This window comes from Ambystoma mexicanum, chromosome 7q (genome assembly GCF_040938575.1).
Source record: "Ambystoma mexicanum isolate Mex_15411 chromosome 7q, UKY_AmexF1_1, whole genome shotgun sequence".
In the NCBI taxonomy this organism is placed as follows: Eukaryota; Metazoa; Chordata; class Amphibia; order Caudata; family Ambystomatidae; genus Ambystoma; species Ambystoma mexicanum.
Genome location: NC_090941.1, coordinates 494,842,592 through 494,870,061, shown reverse-complemented (window position 1 = coordinate 494,870,061; position 27,470 = coordinate 494,842,592). Strand labels below are relative to the sequence as shown.

The 27,470-nt window shown below is 49.1% G+C and overlaps 1 protein-coding gene across 5 annotated transcripts in view; it reads right to left on the bottom strand.

Annotated features, from left to right (window-relative positions):
• The window catches only part of CAB39L (calcium binding protein 39 like), a 1,166,132-nt gene that overhangs the window by 381,914 nt on the left and 756,748 nt on the right, over positions 1–27,470 (bottom strand). For all 5 annotated transcript variants that reach the window (XM_069640065.1, XM_069640066.1, XM_069640069.1 and 2 more), the window contains one exon: positions 15,134–15,193. In XM_069640065.1, the coding sequence (XP_069496166.1) occupies positions 15,134–15,193 (60 nt within the window). The remainder of the gene's footprint in view (positions 1–15,133; positions 15,194–27,470) is intronic.

Sequence of the window (27,470 nt, the reverse complement as noted above, 5' to 3'; positions counted from 1 at the left end):
TTACAGCTTGTCCCAAACGCTTTCCAGCGTATCCAATGAAATGTTGATCGTCCACTCTGACCTGGGACATGTGCGAAATATAAAAGCTCAGCGCTCTCCTAGGATCAAGCCTATGGAGCCTTTCCTCTTCCTTACCAGGATGTGGAGGAGGATAGAACGCCGGAAGAACAACCTTCTGGCTCAAATGAAAGTCCGAAACCACCTTCGGAAGAAAAGAAGGACAAACTCTAAGGACAACCCTGTCCTTCTGAAACACAGTGAAGGGTGGCTTAACTGAAAGTGCCTGTAACTCACTCACTCTGCGATAGGAAGTAACCGCAACCAAAAACACAGTTTTCAGAGTCAACAGCCTCAAAGGGCAAGAATGCAAAGGCTCAAAAAGAGCACCCATAAGAAACTTAATAACAAGGTTCAGATCCCAACCGGGCACCAGAAAAGGTGACGGAGGGAACACATTAGTGAACCCTTTCAGAAACTGAGAAATTAAAGGAATTTTAAAATAGGAACACTCTTCACACGAGCGCTTCAATATGGACAGCGCCGCCAGATAACCTTTAATGGTCCCCACTTGCAAGTCCCTGTGGGCCAAAGAAAGCAAAAAAGACAGAACCATGGGAATGTCACATTCAAAAGGATCCACATTCTGAACTCTGCACCAGTCGCAGAACTTTCTCCAACGGCAACGGTACAGAGACTTAGTTACCGGCCGCCTGGTCGATAGCAACACCTCCATCACGTCTTCAGGGAGGTCCCAATCCTTATACCTCAACCTTTGAGAAGCCAAGCGTGAAGATTGAGGGATCTGACCTCTGGATGGAGAACCTGATCCCCTCCCGTGAGAGCAGATCGTCTCGGTAGGGAAGACGACGTGGAGGGCAGATGAACAAGTCTAGAAGGTCCGGGTACCAGGTCCTCCGGGCCCACGCCGGAGCAATGAGGATCATCCGGGAACCGAACCTCCGTAACCTCCGCAGCACTTGCGGGATGACGGGGACTGGAGGAAACGCGTACAGCAGCGGGAATGACCAGTCCACCACAAACGCGTCTCCTAAGGCTCCTTTTGGAGGAAATTCCCGCGAGCAAAACCTTTCGCACTTCTGGTTGACACTGGAGGCGAAGAGATCCACTTGAGGGGTCCCCCAAAGGGCGAAGATCTCCAGGAGAATCTCCTGAGCCAGCTCCCACTCGTGAGAGATCGTGCTCTGCCTGCTCAGAGCATCCGCCGTCTCGTTGTCGTCTCCGGCCAGATAAACCGGCAAGATCGAAACTTCCTGCTGGATGGCCCAGAACTCGAGCTGCATCGCCTTCCTGCACAGCGCAAGTGACCCTGCCCCCCCTTTTTGCTGAGGTAGTGCATGGCCACTGTGTTGTCCGTTATAATCAGGACACTCTTTCCGCGCACAGTCGGCAGAAAAGCCTTCAGTGCTAGCCTGACGGCCCTCAGCTCCAACAGACTGATATGGAGTCTGGACTCCGACGTAGACCAACGACCGCTGTCAACTCGTTGGCATGAGCTCCCCATCGCGTGAGGGATGCGTCCGTCACAATCGTCACCTCCGGCCAGGACAGCCAAAATGGGGCCCCCCCCTTCATCAGATTGCCCTCGACGGCCCACCACAGAAGGTCCCGGGCTACCGAGGGCGGCACCTGAACAGGGTCCGACAGCCTGCCGGAGGACTGAGAACACTGGAGCTTGAGTGCCCACTGCAAAGATCTCATCCGCAGACGAGCCTCTGGCACCAGAAGAATGCAGGATGCCATGAGGCCGAGCAGTCTCAAGAATTCTGACGCTGGGAGATTCTGGGCAAGCTGAAACTTGTGCACCATCTGCTGAATGTGAAGAGCCCTCATCTGAGGAGGAAAACACTGCCCCAGGGACGTGTCGAGCACTGCCCCGATGTACTGGAGCCGCTGCGTTGGTGTCAAAGGGGACTTGACTTAAATTGAGGGAGAAGCCCAGCCTGTGAAGGGAGTGGCAGGTGACGGACAGATGATCCAGGACTTGCTCGGCAGAGCTCCCCCTGATCAACCAATTGTCCAGGTAGGGGTAGACGTGAATCCCCCCCTTTCCTGAGATGCGCTGCCACCACCACCATGAGCTTGGTGAAAACCCTCGGGGCGGAGGTCAATCCGAACGGCAGGACCCGAAACTGAAAGTGCGAGTCGCCAACCGCAAACCTCAGGTACTTCTTGTGCTTGGGATGTATCAGCACATGGAAATAAGCATCCTTGAGGTCGAGAGACACCATCCAGTCCTGAAGTTGAAGGGCCTGGAGCACTTGAGAAAGAGTCACCATCTTGAACTTGTCCTTCCTGAGGAGTTTGTTCAAACCGTCCATGATGGGTCTCAATCCCCCGTCTTTCTTCGAAATCAAAAAATAAGGGGAATACCATCCCTTGTTCCTCTCCGCTACAGGCACCAGTTCTATGGCGCCTTTCTCCAGCAGGGTTTGAATTTCCTGCACAAGGAGCGGATCCGGACACTTCAAAGAGAGGTTCCCTGGTGGATTGTCGTGAGCCCTGTGCCGAAAAGGAAGACATTAGCTGTTGGTTATGATCTCCAGAACCCACACATCCGAACTAATGGCTTGCTACTCTACAAGATGCTGCACCAGCCTTCCCCCCAACCGGCGAACCATGGGACCTGGCCTCATGACTGAATGGTAGCGGCTGCGGCGTTGCCTGAGGGCAAAGAGGCAACTGCCCGAGCGGCCTTGGCACCTCGAGTACCTTTGTTTCCACCTCTGGCACTCTTACGATGGCCTCTTTGACTGCTAGCGCCCCTCGCTTTACTGAAGGACGAGTAATAGCAAAAGGAACCTCCCCTCCATTGCTGTCCCCTAGGACGAAAAGGCGGAGGTTGGCAAACTGCAGCGCCCAACGACTTCACTGCAGCTTTGGAGGTCTGCAACCTCTCAAGACTCTCGTCAGCCTTGCTGCCAAAAAGGTGTTCACCGTCAAAAGGCATGTTGAGGAGCTGGGACTGCACATCAGGAGTGACCCAGACTTCCGCAACCACGCAAACCTGCGCATTACGGTGCTCGCCGCCATGGACTGACTGACACAATCCGCCAAGTCCAAACCCGACTGAACGGCCTCACACATTGCATCATTGCCATCCTGAACCATAGCAAGGAAACCATCCCGTTCGTCCCCTTTGGGAATATGATCAGCCGCTAATGCAACACAGTTCCACAGAGTGTGTGTGAAACGAGACAAGGCACATATGAAGTTGGCCGCCTGAAGCGCCATACCCCCCGAAGAAAACACTTTCTTCGCCCAGCCGTCAAAACGTTTGTCGTCCCTATCCGGAGGGATGGTAGGATACGACGCCTGCTTTGCCGGGGCCGTAGCCGCCTGCACCACCAAACTCTCCGGGGTGGGGTGTCTAGACAAGTAGCAGGGGTCGCTACTGGCTGTACGGTATTTTCGCGACAAAGACTTGCCCACTGCCGGGAGACTCTCCAGAGCAGTCCAAGCCGCCGCCACCCTTCTCTGAAGAGCCATTTGAAAAGGCAAAACCGGGTCAGTGGGTGGACTGAGATCAAGGATGTCCGTGAGATCATCCTGAACGAACTCCCCTGGGGGAGCTGACCAACCCAAGTACTCGGTAACCCGAGACATAAGGCGCCGATATGAAGAATCGGCTTGAGTGCCAGCCTCTGGCCGACAAAACTCCACCTGCGGAGAGGTGTCCAGTTCACTGGCATCATGCAGCGACTGCCTCAGGTCATCAAATTGGCTATGGCCCGAGTTAAGGTCATCTGGAACCGTAACCGGAACCAGGCCGCCATGTACTCCAGGCGGGGAGAGGACGACCTCCATGGACCAAAGCAGTGCCAGACCTTAGCCACAGACTTTCTAGGGGCAAACCCCGTGCCACGGGGCCCCTCCGACACCACCGCCTCGAAAGGCGCAGAGGGCGCCGGCGTCGACAGAAAAGGCGTCGACGGCGAGCGAATCGGCGTCGACGTCAGCTGCAGCGCCGCCAGCATCTGCGGCGTCGACACAGTCCTCGAAGCTGGAGCTCCGAGCGTGTCTCTCGACAACCTAGGTGCCGACGGCGTCGATGACCCCCTCGGAGGCGGAGCCTCGAGAGAAATCGTCGACGACCTCGGCGCCACAGGCGTCGACGTCTTCTTCGAAGACGGCACAGGATCACACGGTCTCAAGCAAGTCGAGGACCGGGACCTGGCACAGGCATGGCGAGAACGGCTACCCTTGTCCGAGCTGGACCTCTCCCGCGAGCCATGCCGACCACCCGAGCCCGAGGCGTACGAGCAGTGTCTCTCGACCAGTGCCGACCTGCCCCTCTCGGAGGCGCGGACGGACCGGTGCCCTGCGATTCAAAAATCGCTAACATCTGCTTCCCGAAGGAAGTCCATTCCTCCGGTGTCGCTTGCATGGAGGGATAAGCGACCCGCCGATGGGCGGAGTCCTCGGAAGAGGACGGGGAAGGTGACCTATGCCGGCGCTTCCTGGAATGCCTCGAAGAGGTGGAGGAGTGGCGAGACCGACTCCTAGAAGGAGACCCACCGGACTTCCGACGATGACGCGGAGAGTCGCCCCTCGAGTCATCTGTCGAAAGCCCTGCAGACCTCGACTTCCGGGGCTTAGACACCCAGCCTACCGACAGCTTCTTCTTGCGTTCCCGCAAGGCCTTTGCAGTGAGCGACTGGCATTCGACACAGTCGTCCGTATCGTGGGCCTCCCCGAGGCACCAGAGGCAGGCGTTGTGCGAGTCCGTGACCGACATCTTGGACCCACTGTCCCCGCAGTTCTTGAAGCCCAGACGCGGGGTTGAAGACGAGAAAGACATTGGCACGAACAGGTCTTCACAACAAACCGAACAGGTTCAACGAACCGAGAATAGAAAACAGCAAACTCAAACGAGTCGAGGCGTACCGAGATTCACGAAGCGAACACGTTTGCGGAAAAAACGGAACTGAGGCTATGGGCGTCATGCGTCCTACTTATCACATCGGGTGACGTCGGCCGTCGGAGGAGGTCCTCGGGGACGGCGCATCGACGTCATCGACGCAGGACGCAGACGCCAAAGATTTTCCGAAGCAGCACAACTGTGGACATTACCCGTCATAGATATGGAATACGTCGGAGGACCCAATCCCCTCCAAATGTTGTTACAAAGTGAAGTCACTGTATATCATGTGGACGCACATTGTGCCACAGATTCATTAGAACGTTGGTTTAATTCTGTTGCAGACGAACACACCAAGATTGCGACAATGGATGCAGAGGCTCGGGAAGACGATATGGAGGGTTTGGCCAAATGGCCCTTCAGAAAAGTGGTCACCTTGGAGAAAAGGCTACTATCTGGTGGGCACAAGCTCGAGGCATCAGTCTTCCGTTAGAACTAGTGAAAACAATCATTTTGCAGTGTAGCGTGTGCCAACACCAATTGCATAGACCTATGCCTCAGATTGTTAGAGGTACATTGAGAAGAGGAAAATTACAAGGTCAAATTTGGCAGATTGATTATATCGGTCCTATGCCAAACAGCAGAGGTTGTCAGTATGCATGCACTATTGTAGATACATACTCGGGATATTTGATGGTTTTGCCCTGCAAACATGCAACCCAATTGAATACCATCAGGTTGTTAGATCAGATCATATTACATTATGGAGTGCCTTTGCAGATTCAAAGTGACAATGGGTCACATTTCAAAGGCAAACTAATCCAGGAGTTTTGTCAGGAAAAGAGAATTGAGTGGATATATCACATCCCCTACCACTCAGCTGCGGCAGGGCTAATTGAACGAATGAATGGGTTATTGAAGGAACAGTTGCGCAAATCTGGAGATGGCAGTTTGGCAGGCTGGCGTGATCGTGTGTTTCATGCGGTGCAAGTGTTAAACAATAGGCCTGTGTATGAACATGAAACTCCTTTAATGCGATTAATGACTCCTAATTTACAGGTTCGACCCAATTCAGTTAGAGGAACATTGTTATACTGGGAAATTATACCAGGTTCTTTAGCTCCCTATCGAGCAACTCCAGAGTCAGCAGGGGTAGACTTGCATTCTAATGAAGAAATCAGATTAGATCCAAGAGGAATAGTTGTCATTGAAACATGAATTGGAGTACAGATTGCCCCAGAACATATGGGATGGATTGCCCCTAGATCTGGCCTAGCATTGAAGGGAGTTCAAGTGTTGGAAGGGGTAATTGATGCTGATCACCAAGGTGAGATCAAAGTCATCTTAATGAATAGTGGGGATCAGTTGTTATCAATACACAAGGGTGATCGAGTGGCCCAATTGATAATCATTACCATTAAATTGTCCATGATTAAGAAAGGGGAGCCTCCTACAGTGTTAACTACCCGTGGGGATCGCGGTTTTGGCTCTTCAGACAGTATGGTACTGGGTGCAAAAGTGTGGGTGGAAAAGCCAAGTGGCCCACAAGTGCCAGCAGATGTCATTGCATCAGGCAAAGATCAAGTGGTTTTAGTGATGGAGCCTGGTAGAAAGAAATGGCAATATGTACCCGCAGACAAATGTTACCTAAGAGAGTGATGCGCAACACTGATATCTCTTTTCTCGGTTTGCCTTGTAGATCCTGGGTCTGGTTGATTTAACTGTGGCACTAAATGGACTCCATTTGGACGGGTTCGACGATCTTCTGTTACCAGTAACAAATGTCACATCTGTGCCAGTGATCAAGGGGATACTGATAGTGATGAATAATGTTGTCCCCAAGCAGCCCTATGCCAGTGCCGACAAGCCTGCCAGACCGAAGACATGGATCCGTGAGATGCGACAAACACATCAGGAGCAAGTGAAAACGACCTTGTGCCAGTTGTGCAGGAGCCCTTTGTTGGACGGAGGAAACACTCTCCTCTGATAACCCAAGAAGAAAATATGTGGATATATCTGGCACAGCAAGTACTGAATATATCACATTTTTGTCTTTCTGATGTGCCCAATGCTGAAGCTTTATTGACTACATGTTTAGTAGCGGTGCCGACGCCTGTTCCGGTTTTAAAGCATATCTTCGGCGTCACACATAATGATTCTTTAGTTCAAGACTCAGACATTAGACAATCTTTTTCAGTCTATGAATATTGCAGGTTCTGCCAAGAAACCGACAAGAAATCGAGAAATTTGACACGTGTGATCCCGTACAACATAACCCAAGCGATGTGTGTTATATTATGACGTGCAAAGCACAAGAAATTGGTAAATGCAGACAACTAGAGTTGACCGATCAATACAATCACACTACATTCGAGAGGAGACTGTGTTCACGAATGTCACGCAAATGCACCGGTGTAAATAACATTATGTCTTGCAATCATACAGTGATAACTGCTATTTATTTGAATCATGTGAAACTTCCAACAGGACGGCTCTTTTCATGTGGTAACATTACATATACTTATATTCCAGCTAACATTTCTGGAGGTCCATGTGCGTTCACTCGAATAGGACTAATGATGTTTCCTTTACACTCAGCGATAACTCGAGGTAAAAGGTCAACGTTTGAATCTGTAGGGCTATCTCCTGACTGTGATTCACATGTACATTTGCTATCAGAAGTTGAGGTTTTAGCATTAACCCTTTCATTAGTAGGTGTTTGGGGTTTAGCTGCTGGAGGTTACAAATATTTGATGAAATTAGCGTGTTTAGTAGTCAAAAGTCTTAATCATACTTCGCAGGCTTTAGAAGAATTACTCCTTGATAGTCAAGTTATTAGAAAAGCAACTTTACAGAACAGAGCTGCTGTTGATTACTTATTGCTGAAACATAATTTAGGGTGTAATGCCTTTGAAGGTATGTGTTGCTTCAATTTGAGTGACCACTCACGATCCATTGAAAGTCATATTCGAGGTTTGAGGGATCTCATTTCTCAAGTGTCTCAAGATCGTAACAAAAACTGGTGGGATTGGTTATTTTCATGGATACCTGATATTGGGGTACACTACGTTATATTTTTGCTTGCATTTTTATTACATTGTTTATTATAATTGCTTGTTGTTGCCTTCAATGTGTTCCCAATTTAGTTTTAACCTTTCGTAGGTTTCAGAGACCAGTTCCAGTGCCACCTGGCTACGGAAGATAAATATCCAAAGGGTGGAATTGTTATGCTTGATTTATGTTTGGTTCAAAATGGCGCGGGCGCGCAATGCTTTCTGGGAGCGCTTGAAGCCATGTTGGATATTTACTTCACATCGCAGCGAAAGGCTGCACACATTTTTCTGAAGTGTTAGATTCACAGTGCTGAGACAAACATGCTTTTCCAACCCTGGTACTCAGTCAAGGCCATTTCTGCTGGGAAAGCGAACGTTGTTATGGTTTGCTACTGTTCTCCGTGGAGCGTGTTTTAGAGCAGGGAGGCCCTGCGTTCCTTGAGGGGAGCTCTCGATTGACCCAGCTGGCAACCGACGGCTGTTCCTCAACTGCGCAAGTGCAATTTCCAGAATGTTCGGGAATTAACTCCCCTTTGTGGAGTGTGGATATATGTGAAGGCACGGAGGGGGTCAGGTGAGACTTCAGCCAGAGAAGGACGCTACGTCTGGCCTTCCTGTGAGCTGTGGTACTCTCGGCCTGGCTGTCCCCGTGGTCTTCCAGCCGCTTCTGGACGAGATGAGGACTGGTATTACGCTCACGGTTATGTATTTCCCTTTGACTTCTTTATTTATTCTGTGAACGGTGTCCATATTATTTCTATGAGTTATTTCTATGTACTTGTAACTTTGAATAAATAGCCGTAAAGAACTGATTTATCTTCTAAGAGTGCGTGGTTGTGAGTTATTGTGTCTGTCTGTTTTTGTGGTTCAAAGTACTTGCTCCATAATTGCATTGATGATTTATGGTTGTTTTGTGCACTTTTCGGGGGAGAGCAGTACAGCACCTTGAAAGCCAGCTCCTCAGGGTGATGATACCAACCCACAGATGAAAGGTTAGATTTCAGACTTCAGTTTATCAGAATATTGCTCATCAATGTAGTATAAACTGGCTACTCAATACCACCACTTGTTGTAAGAAAAAACAACTGAACATAAAAGAAAATAGAAAAATATTAACATATTTTGTAAGGAGGAGGCTGTGTGAAGCAGTGAAACATGTAGAGAAGAACTGATATCACCTATGTGATCAGAAATTTTTATGCGAAATCAATGTGATGGATTGGATCGATGTAATAAGGAACATTAACATGAACACCAAGTAGTGAAGTGCATAATACCTATAGTTGCATGTTTGCTCATATGAATGGAAGTATTACGTAATTTCTCAAGACAAAAAAACATTTATGTCGATGCAAGTCCCTGACATGAGAATTTACTCTGGTTAGGCAGGAAATGAGGATCAGCACATAGAGTCACTAAAGCCTTCTGCTCAGTCGCTCCTCTGGACTGTAAGGTTGGAATCGAGTATCCCAGATCGGTTGGAATCGAGTATCCCAGATCTACAGCTTGTTTGACACTGGGGAGGCAGGTAGCTCCCAGAATTAGAAGTTCACTGATAAATGAACAGACATCTCTGTTATGAAGGAATATGTTGTTTTTGTGGTAGGGTACGTCTGGGTGGGGTAGACATATGCCTTGCTAGGAAGTTGCTACAAAGAGAATGCTAATCCCTCAGAAGCATGGCAGTGTGCAGTGACTGTCGAGCAGTTGAAGTGATGGCAGAGATTACTCAGATGAGTGCAGATTTCGGTGAGTAAGCCTGCAGAGATTGTACAGGTGTCCACGTTTCCTTCCTACCCTGGTAAATACAAGAACTGGTCTGTACATTCCTTTGCCCATATTTATAAAAATCCGATTTTAGAAAGCTGTAGGGTTTGTGTTTCCTATTTCTGAACAGTTCTAGGCACATCTAAAAGGCAAACACCTAAAATAATATTACAGGTAGACGGAGCTGGGACGGACCTCCTCACAGGGTCTGTACATGTACCCAAACTATCTAATCCTATCTACTCTGCCCAATGGTCTTCATGCTGCCCTCTACAGTCCACCCATTTACCCGAATATACTCAAGCAAAGTATCCATGTTGTCTGTTCATGCCCCACATGCTTGTCATAGGGTCTATAGATGTGCCCAACTCCCATCAGGCCCCTTGAAAGGGAGCACCGCTATGGCTTTGGCACAGGGAGAATCACAGGGGAAGCTACTCTACTCTCCAGCCAAGATGATTGGGTGAATCCATTAAACTCTCTCCAGACTACAGGGGAGCAGTCGATACAACATTAGTCTGCCCAGTATGAGATGCTCAAGGATAGATTACTGGAAGACCTTCTACTTTACCCCAACTAGTGGAAGCCAATCTACCTTCAACTGATCATTTGCCTCCTTTGCGCAAGAGATTTGTTCATGAGAATCCCCCAAGTCCCCTAACAATTGTCTTGCAGTCCAATCTATTACCACTAATACATTGTACCTAGATCTGCTTTAAAAGACAGTTGTTTTTCTGGGTTTTTTCCCAAAACTTTCATAAGGTGGAAAAACTCTAATACACCTGAAAATCTGTTAAGGCAGCACTGTGGTGTCGCATAATGTATCCCAGTTTTTGATTCTTTGTAGGTGGCAACCCTAGGGCAGTGTGCGTGTTCCGCAGAGAATGTGGGTGCTTTGAGTGGAAGGGAGCTGCATCAAGTTACTGTCTTTTGGAAAGTGTTTCATGGACCATGGAGTAGCCTCAACCACCCCCCCCACACTCACCCCAAGTTCCCCAGCCAATGCAAGCACACGAAACAGGGACAGTTGTGAGAAACCAGAAGGTGTCTCACCCGCTAGTCCCCTGGGATCCTTCATTCAGGTGACCAGGACAGGGCCATCATTTTTGGATCCAGTTCCTGGGGGTGACCAGTGCGCAAGGATCACCTGGGTGAGGGGTCCTTGGGGAGTGGAAGTGGGAGACCGGAGGGTGAGACACTGTGTCCCTCTCTTCCCTGTCACACCTTTACCCCATCCTATCCGATGGGATATTTAGAAACTCAACCCTGCCCTTTTCTTGCACAAACACTTACATGGACAGCCCGCTCTGGAAGAAAACTGATCTATGTGATCCAACCGCGGCTGATTTTGCTGTGGCCGGAACGTTTGCATGAGAAAGGTGCGAACCACCAAATGTTCGCACCTTTCTCATGCAAACACATGTACATACCCACACTCCCACCTACACCCACAACACACCTATGACACCCCCCTAACCCCAACCTAAACAAACCTGTCTTACCTTTTTCTTCACGCCGAGTCCCTGCAGCGCCAGTTCCCTTTCACTTCCGTGATCGGGAACCGGCGCCGCAGGGTCCTTTTCTTTTTTTGTTCTTTTACGGGGGCTGCAGGGGTAACCCCCGCTCACTATACTGTAAAGTACAGTGAGCGGGGTGTTGCAGGGGACACCCCCGCAGTCTTTTTTTTTTTTTATACTTACCTACAATGTACCACCAAAGGTTCGAACTTTTGGTGTTTGAACCTTTGGTGGAAGCATTTTTAGAACGTTTTGTTCATGCGACCGTTTAGATACAGTCTTTTGTGCAATACCAAGAAAACAGACTTACACCCGAGCCGTTTAACTGAATGTCCCAATACTATGGTCAGGTGAGGTCAGGCAATTATCGACAATCACTCACACCTGACTTCCATTACACTTCCCCACATGGATAAAAGACGGAACACAAGAGCACACTCTGAGCGAGGCAAAACACACAAAGGTACAGCAGTTTTGAGTCAGCATTTGAACGAAGGGAGAAAGTTGGCAAGGCACAAGAGGTTCATGAGAGGGGCAACATCCTTGACCTTTTTGATAGGAAGCTGTTACTCTCAAGAAACCTTCAAGGCAGAAAACGTAAGACCAGGAAACCAGGCTGAAGAATCCTGCATTGTGTATCGGAGATACCGAGGGTGCTCCCGCGTAAATGACCAAGGTGGAGAGGACCAGCAGACGCTGTGGAATCGTTCTTGGCTCCAATAACAAAGAAGCGACAGAACAACACAGCCATTGAGTTGGGGAGACTGATGCCAGACCGGTCTGTGTTGAAGTAAAAGTTGCAAGCGGCAACATTGTGAAAATAAACATTGTTAAAAGCGTGTGATGAAAGACGCGAGTGAAGCTAAATTGCTGGTGAATATTTGAACATTAAAAAGGAAAGATATGATACCGCTGACAGAGTGGTCCAGCACTGTGAATGTGCTCAGTCAAAAGTCTCTGTACGGTATCCTGACAAGAGAAATTAAAGTAGAAGATTGATGTGAAATGTAAATTGTGTCAAGTGAATCTAAGTGGTCCTGCGACTGTCTAAGCAAAACCCATTGCATATTCGAAAGTCTCCGATTCAGGTAACAAAAGGGATCTGAGCCCGAACGAGGGGGGATCCATGGTCCGAGCCCAAACGAGGGTGACCAAATTGTGAACATTGTGGAAAAGGGGTCTGAACCCGGACGAGGGGGACCTCTGGTTTGAGCCCGAAGGAGGGAGACCAATTTTGAACTTGTGAGAGTCAAAACCCTGACAAAGGAAAGGAGCCTTTGTGTTTTGTTTGTTACATCAAGCCCTCTGTCATTGCGAGAGAGACTTTGGCAGAAGGCCCTGATGGCTATGTGTTGAACTGGTACCTCGCGGCCAAGAAGCCAGAGTGTGTGCGAAGCCCGCACGTGCCACTGTGCCTCGTGCTGAAAACGTGTGGAAGGGAAGCCAAATGCTCAACTATCTTGACATATAATTTCTTGAACACTTTTCTTTTGCATTCATGGTTATCATGACAACCTTTTGTATTTAGAAGGATTGGCAATATGCTTATTAGTGTGGGCCCTTTTAGTTTGACGGATTCCACTGGGAATGCTTTTGCTGTTTGGTGGTCGTGGCTTGCTCCCATTTTCTGAGTTTGGGTGGGCGTTCTGCTGACTCATTGTGGTTCGATGTGAGCCCCTGGGCTATGGTTGCTTGTGTCTGTCTTTACCGGTTGGTGCCGTTCCTGTCTTACACAATGCTCAGGCTGAACGGCAGAAAGATATGTTTCCCTATGAGCCACTGATGGATGGAGAACTCTTGAGTTAAGTAGTACAGTGTTCGGATTAGAAGGATGCAGAGGGCTGTGTGGACAGCCCTAGCCCTGTAACTGGGAGATCCACTCCCCCATTCCCATGGGGGAAGGGAATGTTCACCTAATTCTCAGTTCTTAAGGACAATAAACTGCATTACGGAACTATGAGGAATTCCCAAGTAGGCTATCAATGCCACCCGGTGCTGATATGTTCTCCTATTAGCACAGGCCCAGACAAGGTTCCCTGTAGCATAGGGCTTTACTATTGGGGGTCAGGAGTAGATTAGATCATATCGTAGGAGGTGTCTTGCCCCAATGAACAGACTAGCAGCAGCTTTGCATTATAGCTAGTTCAAACCCTCTGCTTGGTATAAGTAGCGCTGGAGATCTTCAGAAGCCTCACCGATTGCCTGTATTGCTGTCTCTGTTGTGTTTCATCCATTAGTCTGTGTGAGTGTTTGAGGCTGGATATGGAGCTTTCTGTTTCGGCCTCGCACCACCGCAGAGAGAGAGGATTGGGTTACGGCACCTCCAACTGTAAAGTAGTTACTTCGATAATTCAGGAATAAAAAAGCCATGGTTTAAAGATGGGGTTCAATATCATTTCAGTGGAAACTCACTGATTGCACTATGCTGGATTGTAGACATGCATTCAGTCTACCCTGTTCCAGCCAGAGTTCACTGTTGAAAGTAAAGTTGATAATGTATGTTGTGATACCAAGAATAAAATAGTTGCGTTGATAAATGTTGGGGTACTCTAACTGGAGTAAAGCTGTGTTTATTGGCTGCAATGCATTGGTGCCTCGTAAAGCTGGCAATGCTCTCCAAATGACTAGTAAACTAGGGGCATTGGCGTTAATGGGGTTAACGTGAGGGATACTGTGCTGCGACTATCCTGGGAGGAAGAGCCACATGCTGAATGAAACCAACTGTATTTCCCGGAAGTAATGGTGAAGATCAGCCTATCCTCCTCAGAGTAAATCACTAAAACATGAGCAACCTTGAAAGGTTGCATGTGAGGTGCTAGAAATAAAAAACGCATTAACATCAAAATGATCACAAATATCGGCTGAAAATAGTTTTTTTTAAACCAAATGGTTGAAACGATCGGATTTCGGCTGTACCAAAATTACATACAGCCGAAAAGGCTGAACATTTCAACCATTCATTTTTTTATTATAGCGAGCAGGGATTCCGGGTGTGTTCTCCTGCCACCAAAACAACAAAGTTTTGGAAAAAAAAGAAAATGACCCTGCAGTGCCGTTTCCCATCCACGGAAGTGAAGGGAACTGGCGCTGCAGGCACTCGGCAGCGCACAGCGAAGTGTGCCGCCAAAAGGTAAGTAAGGAGGTGGGGGAGCGGGGTGTAGAAAGGCCCTTTAGCAGTGGGGTGCTTATTTCAAATACGAACATTTAGAATTCGACATTTTTTTACTCAAAATAATCACGTACATCCAGATGGAGCAATCTTATTACAGATAGAGAAATCTATCACAATGATCTGAGACTACACATACAGCATTTCACTTCTAATAAAATTTGCCGATAGCCTCAATAAACAAAGTTAAAAGGAACTGGAGTTGAAAGTGGCCTATCGTTCTACCACACTTGCAGGGATGCAAAGCATTACGCATGTGTTACGGCCAAAACGCATTCCAAGGAATCATAAATAACAGCATACAAGCGTCTAGGCACATTGGAGGCCAGGAAGCACTCCAGAGATTATCAGAAGCCAGGGATCTTCTGGATTACCGCACCCATGAGATAGCAATGTGAGTATTCGACCTTCAGTGTTTACTTAGAACACTGCATGAACCCACACTTATACGGCTGGTGATCAGCAGGGATGGAATAGGAAGTTGCATCTATCTCTAAGATAAAGCCCTGTACCTTAATCATTAGAACCGACCTTCAAACATGATTTAATTATGTTCTTAGTACATGTACAGATGTTAGTCTATAAGTGGATGGATATAAGAGGCTTCAAATATAGGTGGTTAAAGTGTAAATGCTTTAAAAGTGTCCGTTTTCATCCGAGAACTACGGATACATTGTGTAGGTTTTGAGAATCGGCAATATATTTTTAGACAATTTAGACTGTATAGTTTGAAGCATCCGATACTTACAGTGTCATAATTTTGGTCTAGAAATTCTGCAACCAGTAGCTTGTGGCGCGTTAGCAAGTCCTGAAAAAGAAAAACACTGTCAAAAATAGCCAAGTAAACATATTCGGTAATTGTAGTGTTCTTTTGTACAGTAATCACTAAATAATAGAGTACTCCATTCCATCACCCACGACATTGAATTTAAACATATCATTAAAGATGGGTGTAACTAGCGCTGGGAAAGAAGCTTATGCAGACCCTCCAGGATATTGCGGCATGAAATGGAAAATTTTGCGGCACAAAAAAGAAAAAATTGCGGCACACAACTGCATTTTTTGCTGCATTTTGTATTGTTGAAAAATACATAATTTAACAGCTTTTTTATCCAAAGACAGAGAATTTGAACAGTACTGAGTATTGCACATTGAAACAGGAATGTTTGAGGTGATGGGGGGGAACTTTTAACAAACCTTTGTGCTAACTTTATCAAGCATTAGCATCAAACTGTGAGCCTGAAGTGCCCGTCATTGTTTTTTCAAAGCAGTCTTCTGAGTTAATGTCTTCTGCCACTTCATTTATAAGCACTATATTGGCAATGATCCCATAGCTTTCTGAGCACCCCGTCCATTCCTAAGCCACATTGGTCTCAATCCCATCACCCCTAATCACATCAGTCCAGACTTGCAGCTCCTCTTTTATTCTGTGGGTTCCTAAATGTAGCTCTACCAGTGGACCTCAGTCCTGACCTTCAGCACTCAACGCACCTCCTGCTCTGATACCTTCATAATGCTGCCCAGCTACAACCCCTGCATTTTCAGTACTGAGATGTAGACACATACAGGCATACATGCACACAGCTCTGCTGATGTACCTCGATTCTAACATGCGCCCCTTCTTCTATCCCACTACTGATATCCTCTCACACAGGTGCATCCAGGGACACCTGTCCCTAGTTAAGGTAACCTTTATGGTCTATTTCTGGAAGGCCATCACTGTTTCACTACCACTCTTCAGTCATGGTATGTGAACCCAATGTTTACGGGCAGTCCTCCGGGGTTAGGCCCACACATTTCAAAACAATGACATCGAAGTGGAGCTAAACACCCTCAAAGCCTAAATTGGCAGATCAGTGACAAAATCGAAAATTTGAAAACACTGGGGAGTGAAGCGTTAGGTATAGATAGTGAGTGAATGCAGTGAAGAAAGAGGAAATCCAAAGATGGCATGAGGGTGGTGGGACCCCTATAAAAGTAAAAGGAAGGTGGATCTTAATTAAAGATGACAATGTAGATACGATAATCTCAAAAAGACTCAGTCTCCCATCCAAATGAGCCATGAGAATCCTCCCTTCAGCGGAGGACAGGAGCATCCTCTGCAGGCCATCTGGTTTGCCTCTAAGGCACTTCCCACACCAGCATTCATCCCCCAGATCTATACTCCCAGTCCGTTGCTGCTCACTGCTAGAATTGTTTTGCATATATCAGGGCATTTATGTAATTCCTTTAGCTCTTAGTCTCCACTGTGGGTTACCTGCGTCTGAAATCACCTCCTGCCCATTTCCTATTCCAGCTTTCTACCAGATTCACTGCCTGCTCCTCTGGAGGCACACTCGAAACCACATAACACTCTGAGGTGTCCCGCAGTCGGTCCATCGCTACTAGTGTTCTGCGAGTTGCTCCCAAAGCCTTGATTCTCCACAGGGAATTGCCCATTTTAATACCGTAATACTCTAAAAGGTACTTTAAACACTAGGGCCCACCCTCAAGATGCTTCTTAAGCTCAAGGGATCCAGTAAATGCTCCTGCCAGGTTTCCTGGCATCTTAAGTCCTTTAAGTCATGTAGTGCGGTGGACAGGCCACATCACTGGTGAGGGTCACAGCACAGCAGTGGCAGCAATGCATGTTACAGGAGCTTGCTGCCATGTGAAGAGGATATGGGAGACTGCTGTTGCAGAAGCTTGGTGTCAGTAAAGACCCTCCCTAGCATAACTCTGTTACACTTAATCCGGTCCAGTACCTCTGCCAAACACAAAACGTTGGTTCCTTCCCCAAGATACTTTCTATGAGTGTCCTTCACTAAAGTCCTGCTAAAAACAAGCATTTGCAAATCCAACAGTAGACTTGATTTTAACAGAACTGTGTATAGGAATTGCCAGCTGCTGCTATGGTAATTAATTGCAAGGCCTTTGTCAGTGAAGAACATTTGTGTCCCGTTCTGTCTGGCCACACTCTGTAGGACAGCCAGGTTGAGTCACCACAGTCTAACATTTTGGGGTGTGGAGGGGGATGGGGGGTAGAGCCTGATCAGCTCCATGGAAATTGTGCTGTGCCACTGCTTCCAGCAGACATGTGAAAAGCAAATAAACAGAGGGGCTTGAATTCAAAGGTGGCAACCCTGGTTCACACCTTTGAACTAAAGCCCCTGGGTTTATTTGCTTTTCGCTGGTCCTATTGCCCCAGGAGAGAGGGGTTTACAGGACCAATTCTATATTTCTCCATGAAGGTCTTTTATGAAGCGAGCGCAAGGGAGGTGTAAACCTTCGAGCTGCTGCAACTGGCAGCCCCTCAGTGGATGCTATAAATCATTAAATGAGCGTGAAAAAGACACATTAAGCTAATGTGTCTTTTTTGCGCTCGTTTAATGATTTATAGCGGCCATAGCAAGGGGGGATATTTTGCGTTTTTTTGCAAATCGCAAAATCGCTATAAACTGGGTGGTCTGCTTAAGTCTTATAGCACCGATTTTGCACCATTCAATTGCAATGCCGGGAACGGTTTGTTTCCTGCTGCTTCCCTCTGCGCCTATGTAAATCCTTTTTTAAACTAATTTGTTAATAGTTTAAACACTGTGTTAGACAATGTGGCAGTTCCCTCATTACCTTCAAGGAAATTGAGCAGTGCATCAAGTACGACAACGTTTTTTTAACTTCAGTTTTGATTGACACTTCTTGGTACCCAACAGGCTTGATTGAGGCTCCCGGGATCCCCTTTGGATTTTGCTGCATATGTTTCTATGTGCTTTGAAGCTTTTGAAGTTTTGTATTTCACAGTCAGCTTTATTGCTTTAGTTTCTGGGATCAATGACAATGTTTATGGGGGAGCTACTGGCCTCTGTCTCCCACCATTTATCATTTTGGTTTAGTTCTGGATAAATCTCAGCCTCAAAAGGCAGTCTCTTACACCTGAAAATATTTCATTTCCTTACTTGCCACAGTTGGGTTATTAGTTTGTTTCCTTATTTATTTGTTTGCTTGTTAGGCGGTTATACAATAAGAATATAATTGTTTCAAAGCGCCCATAGGGCAGTAAGGGAGGAAGTGTGGGAAATACATTACAGTAATATGGCACAAAATGTTAAGAGCAGAGGGGGAAAAGGGAGGGAGGCAATCCTATTATGCCTTGTGAGAATTCAGAACGTGCAAGTGCAGAAGGAAGAGGGGGCAAGTGCTGGGGAGTCCAAGCCCGTGGGTGAGCCATGGACGTTGAGCTAGGAATTGCTACATGGCCTGGGCCGCAGGAGGTGTAAGTGCGAGTCTCCAGAGCGGAGGGTGTGCAAATGCAAGTGCTGTGGACAGACAGAAGCTGGGAGGAATTGGTGTGGGAGGACAAGGGCCCGAAGGTGCATAAGGGCCAAGGACACTGATTCAGCAACTGTGGGATTAGCAGAGGAGAGGAGGGAAGGAAGAGGAAAAGAGGAAAGTCGTAAGGAGTTTCAGGAAATTGAGAAGATCCTGCTCAAGGCACAGGGGGAGGCTATTCCAAAGGAGGGAGCCCGCAGTGGAGAGTGAGCCACCCCTGCCCTCTGTTTAGCAAAACACTTTACACACCAAGAGTTGGTGCCAGAGGAGCAAAGTGGTGTGGAGGGAGAGTATTAAGTGAGATAAAGTTGAAGGTAGTGTAGTCCCCGGGCCCAGACAGCCTTGTTGATGATGCATAGGTATTTGAATTTAATTTGTGCAGCAACCGGGAGCCAGTGAAGACTTTTTAGTGCAGGAGAGATGCGGTCCTTGGGCTTAATTAAGGCCAAGGATAAGTCTTGCTGCCCTATTCTTGGTAAATTGGAGTGGTTGCACAGTGGAAGACGGTAGATTCAGGAGGAGGCTGTTTCAGTAGTCAACCCTAGAGAGAACCATGGCTTGAGTCACTTTGAGCCTTGAAAAGAGATGTATTCAACAATACTGTTGCTTTTTATCAATATCGCTTCACTTCTGAGCATGCACGCTATAAAACTTGGTTTCCATGACAAGGACTCTTGGGATTATAATACTTAATTGCCCAACATGTATCATAATTGAGTCTTCAGAAACCTTGGTCTGTAAGTGACTTAACCTAGTACACTGTTCAGCATTGCCTAGTTTGAAATACATGATCAAGTATCTCTTACTCTCGCCTCTTTGACGTTATTACCGGTCTGAGAATACACCAACTTCCGTTTTTATATTCTCTCAGTCATTGCCTAGGTAATTATTCTAGATTTGTTGTCATTAATTCGAGACCTTTCATCATCTCAGCATCGATATTTTAATTCCCATCATGTTTCATCCTTATGCATTGTATTTGATTTAGACCTCATCTTGGTCTTATTCCTCATTCCCAACCGCTAACATAAATTTCACGTCTTTTCAGACTGATGTTCTCATTGCTCGTGCAACTACATTGCCCAGCTTGTATTATCTAGTTCCCATTATTAAACACTAATTTGGTTTGGGTTACGGGCCACCTTTCCTCATTTACTGTTCTAAATGACTTCCACTGCAGTCTGCTGAGATCTCCAGATCCTTCACTCAAATCAATTGCTTTGTTGCAGTTCCCCAACATCTTCAACCATGTTCCTCCCCTTTCCCTTCTTGCTTGTTCTTCCTCATGGCGGCTCTCCACCTCGCTCAGAGCTTGCTCACAGCCCTTACCCTTGGTTCGCTCAGGGACAAGCTCTTGGTCTCTGTGCTGCTCAATTAGACTGCGTCTCTGCTGCTGGGCCACCCTTTCATAGTCCTATCTGCTTGCTCAGTCTCTCCCCAAGTTTATTAGCAATGCTACTACTGACTCACTCTGAAACCACATACATGTGTCATTATTTCTGCAGTTTATGCCCAGAAACTCTTCCCAGCATTTGTGGGTGCTGCAAAGTTTCCACTAATTCTGCTGCAGGTACCCCTCGATAGGATCATTGTTCTACTACCGATCCTTGTGATTCAGCTCCTGGACACCCCATTTTTTTATTTTGCTGTAATTCTGAACAGCTGCCGATGTCATGTGGTCATTCATCAGATGGCTGAAACAGAAGGCAGACTTTGGTTCTTCATTCCATTGCTTCAGTGGCTGTTGCCTCGCTACAACCTCTTAGTCATATTAGCATCTGCTCTATATTTGCCACTGTCTTACCGGCCATGTCCATTTGTTCCATGTAATGCCTCTGTAAAATGCTTCTCTCCGAGTTCCTTTTCAGTTAGGAGGAATAGTGGAGAGGAGGTTGGTTGTGTCAATAAAACCCCCTTGCCGGCATCTCATCCTCATTTACAACATTGGCGACGTACTCTGCTGCCTTCCTGATGCCGCTATGAACAACCCTTCTGCCCCCAGGCAGTTTGGGCACCTTCTTGCTCAGCCACCATGCGAGCCTCACCTGCCCTGGTTCCAGGTGCTCTCTGCCTCGCCAAACCTCACCAATGCCTCTCCATCTGATCCACCTAGCTCCTTCTTACTGACACGGGCCACTCCTTCTATGGCTCTCTGCTCCCCTTCAGGCCAAGGGTTCATGTCAAACTGCAGATGCACTAGCCCCACAATTCCACCAGAGAGCTAAACTCATCAATGGCTTCATCTGCCACCCAGTGCCGAGTACCCTCCAAGTTAGTCCGGTTTCCTATCCTTCAATCCTTCCTGGCACATCTAACGACTGCTGCACCTTTCTGTTCACAGTCCTCTGCTCCTTCTGGGCATGTCAACAGGCTGCGCACCTCAACGTTCAGTCCTGCCCTACAATCCTTTGCCCCAACCGTATCCTACTTTGACATCCATCTCTTGCTTGCCTCCTGTGCTGCTTGACAGCAGGGGTCTTATGCTCAAAGCGCAATGCCAGTAACTCTCTGACGTGGGTATTAGTATCTTATTCAACTTGTTTACAAACAGTTTGAGTAGTTTGTTGACACACTCTTTCCCATTAGCTGCCAGCTCACCTCCTCTCTCTTGCCATCGCTATGCCGTCTCATGTAATTAAAAAGGTCGGAGGTCTAGTTCCGTTTACGTAGAGCCATGGGCTGTGAGCAGGCACCTGCTTCCAAAAAAGTACCATCTTTTTTCACTTAGGGACAGAGGCCCAGGAAATAACAAGCAGTCTACCTCCTACAAAGGGTGATGTAGATGTGTATGAATAATTAATTGAACCATCTTTTCTAAAGGCTCAAGCTCGTCATTTATTTTCAGGATGAGGTGCTCATTCTTAGGAGATGCAGGGCAACCCAGAAATATCTCAAACATGTGCTCAATACTCTAAAGAAACGTGTCCCCATGTTGAGACAAGAAAAATACAGACTGTTCTGGAGAGAGGCTGAATACCTTGGGATACACAATATCAGCAAAGGAGTGCTCCACAAACGAGACCCAATCCATGCAATCACTGCGTACCTCCTCAAACCCACAAAGATGAGTTACTGTGCATAGGCTTTTGTGAGTTCTATGCAAAGTTTGTCAAAGGTTTTCCCTCAAAGACTTAAAGCTTTCAAAGACTTCTCAAGAAGGGGGTTAGATTATGGACCACTGAACATGAACAGGCCTTTGGTAGCACCAGCAGTGGAGTAACTTTGCTGGAAATATTGGGGGGGGCATGACATCTGAAGAAAAGTTACCCCAGCCAAATGAATGGGGACAAAATGGTGTGCCATGAAAGTTGGGGGGACAAACACCCCTGCCCCCCCCCAAAATAATTACACCTATGACCACCAGGTGGTGTATTGCCAATGCCCCGGCTTTACAGCCTTTTGAAACCGGAAGTCTTGGAGCTGTGTTGTCTCAGAAGGCGCGTGGAATATAACAAGTGGTATCCTTCGAAGATTCACAAGCCAGCAGAGGTGAATTACTCAGTCAATGAAAGTGAGGTCCTGGTTTGTGTTTTTGGGCTTGTGATGCATTTCCAGCAATACAACTGGAGCCCTTCTTTGTCTCTCAGGAAAGATCATCACCCTCTAGTGCAAATAATAGCCACAAAGGGTATGAATAAAGCATCACCGAATCTGGCTAGCATATCTTCACACCTTTAAGATTACACTTACTATACGGTCTCAACTTCCACAAAGGTAAGCTCAACAGCCTTCTATACTGTCTTTCCAGAATTCCCTTGCCATATGTGGTAGGAGGTCAGAATGATGCGGAAATATTAGCCTCCCTCTCCAAAAACTGTGAGTTAGGTAGTAAGATTCCCAAAGGCGTGAGAGGGGGATGCCGAATGGCTCCTTAAAAGAGTCACGTGCACGGTGAAGGAGACAAGCACCCACCCTGGTCGGTATCTCACGACTGTCGCCCCTTCAGTAGCATTGACCAACAAGTAAACAGTAGCTGGATCTTATTTGCTTAAGAAAGGCCTTATAGTTCCACCAGAGGGTGCCAGGGAGCCCATAACATGCAACGTTCATTACAGTCACTTGGGATTGTAGCCACCAAAAGAGCAGTGCAGGAGAATTTCTGGTGTCTGGGAGTGGATCTGCATATAGGCTCCTGGGTCAGGGGCTGTTCCAGATACTTAGTGCAGCCAAGGCCCTTCTCCATCCTTTTGAACCCGGAAAGGAGCCATGGCTCAGAGGTTGTCCAAGCGGCTGGAATTAGGATTCAAGGAGCAAGTCTGCAATTATTTTCTTCCTCTATTAAATCTTTAGATGGGAAGGCCACCAGAGACCCTAATCAAATACAATGGTTTGCAGCTCATCTCGCAGTGTATGGCATGCTTCTCAAGACTTGGGAGTGTAGAGAATCAAACCACTACACTTTATCATCTGCAAGGCAACAGGCTCGTCGTGGGAGGGGGTTACACAGAGTAGGAACAAGTTACTTACCTGTAACTGTTGTTCTCCAGCATGGGTCTGGCATGGATTCACATGCTCATGAATATTCCCCGTCGTCAGGCTGGGAATCCTCGGTAAAGAAAAAACCAGTATCAGTTTCGTTTCTGATCTGTCTTTCGTAGTAGTAACCAATCACTGGTCTCTGCGTCATACTGACCACAGCCAATGACTGCCCTCTACCTAAGAACCGCCTCTGGCAGCCATCTTCAGATTTGGAAGCACGTGAAGTGGCAGTATGACCAAGTGAAGAGCCGCAGAGGGGTAGGCGGGAGGGTTCGCATGTGAATCCATGCCAGACCCATGCTGGAGAACAACAGTTACAGGTAAGTAACTTGTTCCTTCTCCAGCATGGGGTCTGGCATGGATTCACATGCTCATGAATAAAGAATACATAGCAGTACACACATGCACAACCACGGGAGGTGGCAAAGGCTCAACATTAAGCATTACATCAAACTCAACATTAAGCATCTTACCTCCTCACCAGGCTCACCTCAGGCGAACAGGTTGCGCAGCACTGCTTGGCCGACCCTGGACTCCTCCCTGGAATCCCGATCGACGCAGTAGAATTTCGTGAAGGTGTGCGTCGACCTCCACGTAGCAGCCCTGCAGATGTCCAGCAGGGGCACACCAGAAAGGAACGCCGTGGTAGCTGCGATCGCTCTGGTGGAATGGGCTCTCGGACGGCCAGGCAGCGGTCGGTTTGCCAACCAATGACAGTACATGATGCAGCCGGAGAGCCATCTGGAAATGGAAGCCTTCGAGAGAGCCTTCCCCTGATTGACAGGTCCAAAGTTCACAAAGAGTTGTGACGTCTTCCGAAAACACTTTGTGCGGTCCACGTAGAACTTCAGCGCTCTAGCCACATCCAGCGAGTGCAAAGTCCTCTCAGCCGGCGACGAAGGCGACGGGAAGAACACAGGCAACACCAAGGGTTCGTTGAGATGGAAGTCCGACGGTACCTTGGGCATGAAGGAGGGGTGCGTCCTGAGCACTACCCTCGTGTCGTGAAAAGTCAAGTACGGGGCCTTGCAGGAAAGGGCATGGATCTCTCCCACCCGTCGTGCGGAGGTGATGGCCACAAGAAACGCTGTTTTCCACGACAGAAACTTCAACGGGCCGAGTGCAGAGGCTCGAACGGAGGTCCCATGAGCTTGGCCAGCACCACGTTGAGCTCCCACGCCGGGGCCGGGGCCTTCACCGGCGGGAACGATCTGAACAGTCCCTTCATGAACTCTTTCACCAGACGATGAGACCACAAGGACGTCCGCCCCGTGGTTCTGGTGTATCGGGAGATCGCAGCAAGATGAATCTTGATGGACGCGTGTGCCAGTCCAGCTTTGGCCAGCGTCAGCAGGTACGGCAGTACCTGGGGAGCCGTAATCCGTAGAGGGTTAATCTTCTGTGCCTGGCACCAGACAGAGAACCTCTTCCATTTGTGTCCGTAGCATTTAAGAGTCGAGGACGCCCTGGCCTTTGCAAGAACCTCTCTGCAGTCGGCCGGTATGTCGTATCCTCCAAACTCTAGCCTGCAGGAGCCAGGCCTGCAAGTTCAGCGATTTCGGGTCGTGGTGGAGGATGGCGCCTCCTTCCCTGGAGAGTAGATCCGCGTCCACCGGCAGCTTGATTGGCGGGGACGCTGACAAGTCCAGAAGGTCCGGGAACCATATCTGCCTCGGCCACGCAGGTGCAACGAGGATCATCCTGCACCGTGACCTCTTGAGCTGGTTGACGAGCCGGATTAGCAGTGGCAAAGGAGGGAACGCGTAGAGGAACAGGCCCTCCCAGGGGAACGAGAAAGCATCGCCCATGCTCCTCGCCCTGGGGAAACCTGCTGGCGAATCTCCGGCACTTGGAGTTCGTCGCCGTCGCGAACAGGTCGATCTGGGGTGTGCCCCACCGTCGGAAGAGGCGATCCACTAGATCCTGCCGTAGTTCCCACTCGTGGCACGAGCGCAGCTCCCTGCTGAGTGAGTCGGCGATGGTGTTTTTTATCCCTGCCAGATGAAACGGCACCAGAAACATCCTTTGGGCGACGGCCCAATGCCACAGGTCCTGCGCCTCCTTGGACAGTGCTGGGGACCTGGTTCCGCCCTGTTTCCTGATGTAAAACATGGTGGTGGTGTTGTCGGTGAAGATCCTCACCACCTTGCCCTTGAGGGACGGAAGGAAGGACCTGAGGGCCCAGAACACTGCACGGAGCTCCAGGACGTTGATATGGAGGGACTTCTCCGTCGGGAGCCAAAGGCCTCTCGCGTGTAGATTTTCGGTGTGCGCTCCCCACCCTTCCAGGGAGGCATCCGTGGTCACTGTCTCCTGGTGGTCTGGGGTCTGGAAGTCCATGCCCGCCGTCAGATGCGCGCGTGTGCCCCACCACCGGACCGCGTGGCGGAAACTCTCGTCGAGTGTGATCCTCTCCTCGAAGCCGCCCGTCGTTTGGATCCAGCGCGCATCCAGGAACTCCTGCAACGGGCGCATCCGGAGCCTGCACATGGGAATGAGGTAGATGCAAGAAGACATCATTCCGAGGAGGGACTTGATGGACCTCACCTTGGCTGCATCGGAAGCCAACATCCGCTGTACCTTGCCCAGGATGGACCTGGTCCTTTCCTCCGACGGGGAGGCCCGAAGGCACACTGTGTCGAGCTTCGCTCCCAGAAACAGTGCGTTTTGCGCGGGTACCAGGTGGGACTTGGCGTAGTTCACGGAGAATCCCAGGTCCGTGAGAAGTTGGACGGTCCTTGCCGTGTGCTCCACGGCGAGCTCCCTCATCTTGGCCCGGATGAGCCAGTCGTCCAGGTAGGGGTAGATGTGGATCCCCTTGCGGCGCAGCTGCGCCGCCACCGGTGCAAGGCACTTGGTGAATACCCTGGGTGCCGACCGTAGTCCGAAGGGGAGGGCTTTGAACTGGTAGTGACACCCTTGGACCACAAACCTGAGGAATTTTCGATGCCCCTTTAGGATGGGAATATGGAAGTAGGCATCCTCCAAATCCAACGACGACAGGAAGTCTCCTTCCTCCAGCTGACCCAGGACGTGCTGGAGGGTGACCATCCGAAACTTCTGCGCCTTGATGAATTTGTTCAGACTTCGCAGGTCTAGGATGGGGCGCCATCCTCCCGTCTTCTTCTTCACGAGGAAGTATCTCGAGTAAACTCCGGAGCCCCGAAGCCTCTTTGGGACGAGTTCGATGGCACCCTTCCTGAGCATCGCCCTTACCTCCAGGAGAAGCTGAGGGACGTGAAGCTCTTTTCTGGCCACAGGGGGGATGCGCGGGCACCTTCTTTGAAACTCGAGCGCGTGGCTCCGGGCTAAGGCGTCCAGCACCCAACGGTCGGTGGAGATGGACTCCCACACGCTGACGAAGCTCGCAAGCCGGCTTCCCACCGGGGTGCATCGGTGGGGGCCCGACCCCACGGTCGGTTCAATCCTGTTTCGACGAGGCCTTGCCGCCTTGACCTCCTTGGCGACGACGGCGGTTTCCGCCAGACTTGCCTCGTCCTCTGTAGGCCTCCTGCGACGACGAGCGGGCCGCTTGACGGTAGGTGGAGAAACCGCCGCCGGAACCTTTGGAGGCGCCCTTGCCTCCGCTGCTCCGAAAGGGCGTCAGTCGTTGCTGCAGAACCCCAAGGGCCCGGGCCGTCTCAGTATCCGCTTTAATGGCCTGAAGGGAATCGTCCACTGTTTTCCCAAACAGGTTTTTCCCATCGAACGGCATGTCCAGGACTCTGGTCTGTATGTCTTGACGGAAGTCCGTAGCCTTGTGCCATCCACGCCGCCTACGGCACACGCCGTCGCCCAACTGGCGAAACCCAGTGTCGGCGATGTCCGTCGCAATAGTGATGGCGTGGTCCGACGCCACCTCACCTTCCTGTAGGATCTCCAGGGCATCCGCCCTCTTGTCGTCCGGTAGGAAGTCCAGCAGGGGAGCCAGTTTGTACCATAGCTCCCTGTCGTAGTGGGCCACGATAGCCAAGGCGTTGGCCGCTTTAATCGTCGTCGCTGCAGACGAGATGACCCTGCGTCTCATAGTGTCCAATTTCTTTCCCTCGCCGCGCGGTGGGGAAGTCGATGTGGAGGCCGCACCCCCCCCGCTTTCTTCCTGGCCGCCGCGGAGACGACGGAGTCCGGGGTAGGCTGCGCCCGGAGGCACAGGGGGGCCGCGTCCGGGACCCGGGACTTCTTCTCGTACCGGTCTCTTCTAGCTGGCGTAGTGGAAGGGTTCTTGAGGAGGGCAAGGCCCTCATCCCAAATATCGTCCAGTAGAGGCACCGCGAGGACCGTCTTCCTCTTGGCCTTGCGCC